This window comes from Ciona intestinalis, chromosome 9, assembly GCF_000224145.3.
Source record: "Ciona intestinalis chromosome 9, KH, whole genome shotgun sequence".
In the NCBI taxonomy this organism is placed as follows: Eukaryota; Metazoa; Chordata; class Ascidiacea; order Phlebobranchia; family Cionidae; genus Ciona; species Ciona intestinalis.
Window position 1 is genome coordinate 5779753 of NC_020174.2, and position 9020 is coordinate 5788772.

General features: G+C 38.5%; 3 protein-coding genes across 3 annotated transcripts in view; 2 read left to right on the plus strand and 1 right to left on the minus strand.

The window, feature by feature from the left end:
- Positions 1-1354: 1354 nt before the first annotated feature.
- LOC113474011 lies at positions 1355-5200 on the plus strand. The gene is made up of 2 exons (XM_018813513.2): positions 1355-2366; positions 3760-5200. The coding sequence occupies exons 1-2, from the start codon at positions 2351-2353 to the stop codon at positions 4977-4979; spliced, it is 1236 nt and encodes a 411-aa protein (XP_018669058.1). The 5' UTR covers positions 1355-2350; the 3' UTR covers positions 4980-5200.
- A 284-nt stretch (positions 5201-5484) lies between these two features.
- Positions 5485-7370, minus strand: LOC113474530. Its single transcript, XM_026835927.1, has 2 exons — positions 7094-7370; positions 5485-6599 (listed from the first exon to the last, which is right to left on the minus strand). Exons 1-2 carry the CDS (start codon positions 7368-7370, stop codon positions 5485-5487), a joined length of 1392 nt encoding a protein of 463 aa, XP_026691728.1.
- The window catches only part of LOC100176491 (argininosuccinate synthase-like), a 6565-nt gene continuing 4571 nt past the window's right edge, over positions 7027-9020 (plus strand). Inside the window, exons 1-2 of the mRNA XM_009861452.3 lie at positions 7027-7351; positions 8787-8892. Of these exons, the coding sequence (XP_009859754.1) occupies positions 8788-8892 (105 nt within the window). The 5' untranslated portion in view covers positions 7027-7351; position 8787. The remainder of the gene's footprint in view (positions 7352-8786; positions 8893-9020) is intronic.

Here is a 9020-nt window from a genome sequence, read left to right on the forward strand (position 1 = left end):
GCTGATGACTCTAGAGGATCCCCCTCCTTTGAGAACCCATTAGTGACCTCTTGAATGAATGTATTATTCATTGCTTCTTACATAATAACCCGATAGCTAGAATGACACTTTGAATCTGCGAGTAGCAACGATTTATTGGTTTTAAGAATAGTTATAAGCAGTGACAGCAGATAACCTTAAATATGTTTTACAGTCTTGTGTTTTTATTCAGATTCGTGTGCCAAATAGAAACCTGGCATATATACACAGCACTTTTGTGTCTACGTTGTTTTTTATGTTTATTTTAATAATATCTCATATTACGAATATTGTATCGTCTTTCAACAAGCTTAAGTGTCTCACTTTTGCAAATATTTGTCACTTCGTATAATTATAGACGAACGTCGTTATATTTCGATGAAAATTTCAACCAAATGTTTTTATTATTGAAGCGCATGTGTCAACTCTAAACATTTACTGTGTTTGACTATAACTGTGACTTTATTCACAAGACGCGCAAATATGTATCTTAACATAAACTGACTATGAATTATTACAAGTTTTGTGCATTTGATCCCTGCTTTAATTTTGTCATTTACTTTTTGCACCGAAACTGTCTGAAAAAAATGCACATGAAAAGGTTAAACCTCACACGTAATGCGTCTTAATTAGAGCCGTCTACGTGGGCGCCATCGGCCGTTCATTAGGCAATCGAGCCTTTATTTCGATTATTCCTATATTTCACCTGATTTGAACTCAATCCTTCTGGAGCGGTTTTCGTTGATTAGATTACTCGACGCCTTTGTTTGGCCGTTGGTCGTGCCTAGAAAACAGTAAGATTGAAATGAACTCTGGTTTGTTTGTTTATTAGTCTGCAGCGTCTACCTTAGCTTGAATAATTCATTTAGTATTTGTTTATTGCCACAGGTTCGTTAAGATTGTATCAGCTAAAGACAGTCGCAGTGCATAGTTGCTTTAGCTTTAGCTATATATAGCGAATGATAGATTTTGTTAGAAGCATTTAAACGTTAAGCTAATGGTAACGCATATATATATATAGTAGGGTGGGGGAAGATAGGTCACCTTTAGCACATAATATCTAAATGTCCTGATCGTGTTTTAAACAATTACCAACGGTCTATGGGAGTCGTGGTACTAAAGGTGTCCCATCTTCCCCCATCCTACCATACAGTAGATTTGGACTGCCGGTAAAAAGTGCGTATAGGGCTGTTGGTTCGTCATTTCAATCCACTATAACCGCTACCAGGCCGTGAATCCATATAATTTGACAGACGTTCCAGCAACAGTCGGGTGCGTGCTTTGATTCAAGCGTAAAACAATTAAGCGCGACCTGCGTGACTTGGCCCTGGGTTTTCTGGCACATCAAGAACACGATTAGTCGTAAAACGTGGGGGAAAACAAGGTCTCGGCTCATTTAAAGATAAATCACTTGCCGTTTATCCATAATGCATTGGCCAAAGCAGCAAGATAGGGCCACCTTAATCCGATAAAAGTAATGAGTGAAAAATCGTAGCATATATTTGATATGGATTGCGGTCGAAGGTGCATAAAGAAATATCCGATTCACCTGCCGATTTGGCTCAGTGGCATATACGTCCGGATGCAGCCATGCACATATTGTCGCAGTGAATTAACCGCCTTGTGCCCCGACTGCTCTCTGGAGACTTTATAAATGAGGATAATATTCCGACTGCAGGTCTGTGGTTTCTTTTTTTCATCCCATATAGCAGACGATGGGTCTACAGGTACTCCATTAGTGTCGGCAATCGCATAGTTTAAGACTGGGATGGTTCAATAGCTGTATTGACATTTCAAAAACTGTTAGCGCGCCCGTCCGGTCAGCTACAGAGTGAAGTTTAAGAATCAGAGAAGAGTGTTTGGATCTTGTAGATTTTTTATATAGTATAGGGTGGGGAAAGATAGGACACTTTTTCATTTTTTATCGTTCCGTTGGTAGTAAACAAAGAACATTCAAAGAGTTATAATAATAATATGTACTAAAGGTGTTCCCACATAGTACTATCGTAATTCATATTCAGGTGTAAAATCTTATAATTTGAGCACCGGTTAATGCTTTAGTAACGGTTTAGGAAATCATTTGACGTTTTTTCTGTAAGTTTGACAGTGTTTTTAGTTATAGACCATTGATTTTAAATGTTAGTGGTCGGGACTAATGTTGCCCCTATAGAAGTCGCGTATCAAATTGTTATACTTATTTTTAGTGTGTTTTAGCATGATTAGGCGTGATAAAACAAGATTGAATTAACTTGAATTTAGTCCAGACTTACATACTAATTTTGGTTGCCGTTTTCGGATCAAGCAGCCTGCAAAGTGGGATCACTGAGACCTCATGTTAAATTCACCTAGTAAGTATTAGATTTTATGTTTAAACAACTAGGAAAGTGGTCGTTACGCTCGATAGACTAAGACGATTGATTTTCTTGCTAATCAAAAATCAAAACTTTGATTAGCCTGTTCTTGTATAGTGCATGTCAAAGTAACGTTGAGAGGTATAGACTTTGTTACACTTTCGGCGACAACGCGTTGAATATTTATGTGTGTGGTGTTTCTAATGGGTTCGCATTCACCAATGTCCATTATGCTTATTTTAGTGCGATTTTAAAATTGATTCACTGTCATGTGAGGGCACCCAAGTAATTTTTGGGCGCGATTCGAGCGGTGTTGTACCACCGACCACCGATGCCATTAACCTTTTATTCCATTACCCACTGCGCGTCGTGCGGTTGAAGCTTCGTTAGGCAGCATATAATATATCCCTGGTTGTATTTATTGTATATACAGTAGTGTGGGGGAAGATGGGACACCTTTAACACATAATATCCAAATATCCCAATCGTGTTTTAAACAATTGACAACGGTCTATGAAAGTCGTGAGGATATAGTTTGATAATTTTTTGAATGTTCTTCGTTTACTACCAAATTGGACGAGAAAATAGAATCAAAATATGTCCCATCTTCCCCCACCCTACTATATATAACAGATCCCTGATGCATATAATAGATCCCGCTTATATTGTTAAATATTCACGATCGCGCTTTTTAACGGTAAGATGATTCATGTTTTTATTCCCTTTTATGTCGTCATTGGTAGAAAACGAAGAATATTTAGAAGAAAAAAAAATAACTGCAGTTTTAAAACTGTGAAAAAGCATTGTTGATTGTTAAAAATACGACTGAAAATATGGGGGATTATGTGATAACGTTATCCATTTTACCCAACCGGACATTTTGTTTTAAACAATCAACAACGGTCTGTGGGAGTCGTGAGGATACGGTTTATAAATTTTTCAATGTTTTTTGTTTAATTCCAAATGGGATGAGAAAACAGAATGAAAAGGTGTTCCATCTTTTCCCACCCTATAATATATGTTTATTAAATTCTGCATTTTTTCCTGGGCGATGTTGTCTTTTTTTCTGGAGGTTTTGATCACCGTAGGCAATGCCCTGTCAGTAGCACTGGCATTGAATGAAAGGTGTTGTTACTAAATTTACTCCCAATTGCCTAAACTAATTTAATTCTCCTGGTTTTTCAATAAATTTGTTTGCTGTATGGTTTTACTTTATTTTATTATAATTTTAATTAAGTTAATGCCTGTCACTTACAAGACAAAAAATGAACTGACTTCGTCCATCGATCCGCTAAAGTTTTGATAACGATCAATCTTACTGAGTCCGTGCGCAATAAAACTGCCCTCACATTTAAGCAACTCGTATTGACTTTTTTCGTTTCTGTTCCAGTCGAATCTGACCTGAATCTGCCTGCCTTGAGTAATGCGACGAATGAAACTCGAGCGAGCATGTTGATGGCTGACATATTAAAACCTGATGAAAATGTCTCACGATCAAGTTACGAGGAGTATATGACTGTCGCTTATGTTGAAACCGACAACTTAAGACACATTTCAAATGTCAGTGATCAACCGCATGGTGGAACCAACGGGACAACGTCTGTCAAACAGATATCGACCGAAATAATTGTTCGCTTGGCAACCTCGGTTATATTTAGCTGCATAGCGGCGTACATCGCAATTTCCCTCTCGGTCTACGAGTACAAAATCCGGCGCCGGACACCGAAGCGACGCGTTGGTGTGGTAGCAGCATTTATAGTGCGTTCAGTAGCGGTCAACGGTACCGGTAACTCGGACCAGATGGCGGCAAGGATGAGGGCATGCTCCATCATAAGTTCTAGCGCTGCATGCGCCATGTTCACCGGCAAATTAGTTTACGAATTACTTCACACATTCTTCGACGGCTTCCACCATTGCGAAGCAATCACCAACACTATTTTCGTTCTAATGACGTCCTCGCTAATATCTGTATACGTTCTCCTGTGGTTGCGCCAACGCTCGTTCTATCTACACCCGTGTACAAGGCATTTAGAGACTACAGCAGTAAGGTGGCTTAGCCCGCTAACTCTTGGCTGTATAGTAGTCACTGGACTTTTGGTTCCCGCTCTTTTCGGTCTCGCTCGTCATTACGAGGTTTCTAGAAATGGCTGCCATCTTCTCGATGGAAGCCTAAGCTTCCACTTCGTATATTTAGTCGTAACGGCCGCGCTCTCTATTGTATTTCATCTATGCCTTCTTTACCTTTTTGTCCGCCCGATTCTCACCCATCGAAACAACGTACAAGGAGGTATGAACAATATCAAATCCCGGGGAACAGAAAGACTGATAGCTGTTGTAAAAAGAGCGGTTGGAGTAACGATAGTCTGCGTCATCCTAGACGCTACCATTGCATCCATAACCTTCCTATCAGCCAACGAACCCGTACACACAATTGTGGAAGACATAATAGTCCTTGCGAACATTATAGGCATGCCGCTCACTTTTGTGGATTGGAGGCGCCGTCTTAATATACCGAGAATGAAATTCTCACTGCGGAAAAGCTTTCGCCGGAGCACGAAGTCAAATGCGTCTGGTTTAGCGTTGGCTACAATCGATCCCGAGGTTTACTAATTAAGCCTTTTCAAGATTTATGACTTTTGTTTTAATGCCATCATCTCGTTGCACAGTGTTTTAATACGAACGTCATTAAATATAAAACTTTATATCTAAATCTGGATATCGATGTTTTCACGAATAATAGGAGTAATAACAGTTATTCTCATTTGCTGAAACAGTCGATATATAGTGGGGGGAAAAGATGAGACACTCTTTCAATAAATTTTCTCGTCCCATTTAGTTGTAAACAAAGAAGAATTAAAGAATATAAAACAGTATCTTCGCGACTTCCATTGACGTCGTTAATTATTTAAAATACGATCAATAATTTGGATAATGTTTTTTATAGAAGTGACCCGTCTTCCTCCACCCCACTATACAGAACTGCAGCGATAATTAAGTCACAAAACGAACGGAAAAGGACAATAAAGAAATATCAAAACAAATAAAAGTGTATACGAGACCCAGCGTACTGATATTCTCATGAAACGTGTTTGTAAGCTTTTAAGATACTAGATTTTTAGCACGAGCTCGGGTATGCGCTTGAGTTTCTAGAATAGGAAGTGATCACTTGATATCGGGCTGTGACATCCTGGTTGTTATCAACCATTTTAACGCAGTTTGAGGATATCGGGCTTTCAAACGTGCTGCACATACACTCAGCGTGTGGGGTGCGCGTGTGTGCATTGGAGTGAGTGGGAGATCCCATGCTTTGGTTAATAGTACCAACACATAGTCGACCGGAATGCAAGGACGTGTCAAACGTGGACTCGCACGCCGAACGTCGTATTAGGTAATTACGAAGTGGTGTACTGCTGAGTGAATCGCTCGCTCCTGGCACTTGATGAGAAGTTTCCTCCTGTGAGCAGCAACAATTAGGTTGGCAGGAGGCGCATTTTGCTCCTGTGACCGATTGGGTCAAACGGGCAAAATTCGTTTTCATTGTAAACGGTCGAGTTTGTATTTGATTGAGCGATTTCACTGCGTCTGTTGTGTTGATCGTTTTTTCGTTGATCTGTACAGATTTTTCGCCACTGAGTCTTCGTTTTGGAGTTTTGTTTGAGCTGTTTGAGCTGCAGCAGTAACATGCATTGCCAGTCGATTGGTTGCAATATCCAGTTACATTTTGTTGCGAAGCATGTATACTGGTAGAACTGCTGCTGTTCGTTTTCCGGTCGTGCTGTACTGGACTACAAGCAGCAAATTTCGCGTTGTAGTGTCGCGAATATTGCGCAAGTTCTTTAAGTTCATAGCCAGAATTTACAGTGTGCCTTCGAAATTTTGTCGGCAAAGACGATAAGATATTATGGTGCTTGATAACTGGTGGTACCGTAGTCGAAAACCCACTATTAGTAGTTGGTACGACGGTTCGTTTTTTCGCCACAAGGCAACTAAGAGATTCGCTCGCTCGGCTGGCGGTTATTTGAGCTGTCGAGTCTGATGTTATCTCAGGATCAGAAGTGACAGTTTTGGCAAGACAAGACAGCCTCGTATTATCCATTTTGCTCCTTATCCGGTCAAGTTCGCAAGCAATGGTTGACAGTTTTTCGTCAAAGTTTCGTTGAGTTGCTTGCCGACGTTTTTCACTCTCAACGCGCAGGGAACGCGCTTCCTCTTTCACGCTATCTATTAAACCTGTGACATTCAATTTTTATTTAAATTCCGAGTATCGAATGACTTCATACCCATGGCCTACTCAATATGTATGGAGTAAGCCTTAATGTTTTAAGTACGCCATGATATACAAAACCAATACCAAATCGACGTTATATCGTAGACTAATACTTTGTTTTAATATTAGAGCTAAAATTTCTTTCTTTTAAAATTTATTCATTGTTTGCATTATTTCTTTCAAAAGATTTTAGAAAGTTTGTTTTTAGGTAATTTCCCTTCAGGAAAACCACCAAATTGTTGTTTGTTGTTTTTCGTGAAGTTACGAAGTTGGTCTACAGTCCTATATATATTCATGTCTGGTTTGGTTCAGACAGGATAACCTTTACAAAATAAAAAGTAAACCACGTATTTCCTAACAGACATAAAATAAATAGAAAACGACAATAACTTTTCAAAACGTTGCGAATCGTGTAATATTTCATCATCATGTTGGACTTTTATCTTTCACGTCTCACCCTTCATTTTCTCGTTAGTTGCTTGCATTCTTCGTTCCCTTAGTTCGTGATAGCATAACAGATCTTCTGCATTCCGGAGCCTATAACGTAGCGACCCTGCTTGTCTAAACAAACGTTCCCGGTGCTCAAGTGCTATTCTTTCCAGCTTAGATCTCCACATTTGTGCTTCTGCTTTCGCACGTTGTTCGATTCGTAACGAGCTTCTTATTCTATCTGACGCGACTTTATATTCAGCCAGCAATCTAAGGATACCGCCAGGTAAGAGAATGTAATACATATTATATATACTTGCATTACTAAATATAACTGTGTATTGTTTATATATAGGCTACCACCGGGTAAAAGATTGTTATATTGTAGGGTGGGGGGTAATGGGACAGCTTTAGCACACAATATCCAAATATCCTAATCTTGTTTTTAACAATTAACAACGGCTTTTGGAGTTGTGAGGATACCATTTTATAAATCCTTATTTTTTGGGAAGACGTAGAAGAAAAATGTGTCCCATATTTCCCACCCTACCATACATATTATATATACTTATATTACTGAATATATGTGCGTATTGACTATGTTTATATAGGTTAAGGCTAATATGCATTTATAACGTCATCAGCATATGTGTACAAATGAAAACTGTTGGGTATTACATGACAAAAAATGTTTTTACCTGTTTTCGTCTTTTTTCCACTCGAAACTGGAGCCGAATGTCAGGTTGTTTTGCTTCGTTTGTTTTGGTTGGTGTTGTGGTCTTGAATCAAATTTAGTTTTTCTGATGTTGCCAACACCAGCAGAACTTGTAGAAGAAGACTTGCACATTATTATTTTCTTTGAATGCCTTTTTCTACGGATCCTGGGCGCTTTTTCCTTTTTTGGAGGTTTCGGTTTATTTGTCATCCTCGGCACTGTAGGTTTTGGTGGATCTAACTCAATCTTGTTTGGCAGTTTTTGGGGAGTTTTAGTTTGTATTCTGTTTTTCACAGTAGTGATATTGTTATTGACTCTGTTTGCTCTGATGCTTGCTGCTTTGCTTTCTCTTCTTTTAGGAAGCTCCTTTTGGTTCATAACCCTTGCTTCATCATGTTTGATAACTTTTGTGCTTTCTTCATTATTTGTTTTATCAGATTTCACTTTTTCCACTGAAGCAGGTTTTGTATTTCTTGGTCTGTTCAAAGAGACAGCTTGATTGCGAGTACCACCAAGCGTTACTACTTTTTTCACCGTTGCTACCCCACATGAATTGCCCATGTTGGCCTATCAGTGTCTTAAACAATACAATTCCATGCACAGATAATTAGTTCCTCAACCAGACAGATAATTACTTCAAAATGAAACTGGTCTTCACTCTAAACAAAAGTTGGGTACTAATGCCACCAGCAGTTCAACCAGATTTTCCACTTAAGCTGATCTTAAGTGATATACAAGTAGCCAAACAATTACTACAAGACTACTTCTTTTACTTCTAAGCTCCTTGACTTCGATTTTTTAATCGATTTATTTTTAACTGAGAATAGTTCATTTAAAAATGAACTTTGCCGCACAGTATTATTTTTTAAGCTTTTGGTTAATAACTTTTTACTTACTACGAAAATACAAAAAATAAAACATATGAATATTTTGATTTCACAATCCTATGTTATTTCATATTATTGTTCTTTGTAGCTGAAACTTTTACCAAACTTTTTTATTTTAGAATGGCAAGTAAAGAAACTGTCGTGCTCGCATATAGTGGAGGTTTGGACACTTCATGTATTCTTGTGTGGTTGATTGAACAAGGTTACAAAGTAATTGGATTTCTGGTGAGTTTATGTTGATTAAGTTTTTTTTACAAGTGGGTGATGCCCTGCATCAAGGCATGCCATGAAACAGGGGATTTTTTATTTTTAAATAAACTTTGATGCACCTTGTACTAAAGTATTCGACCACA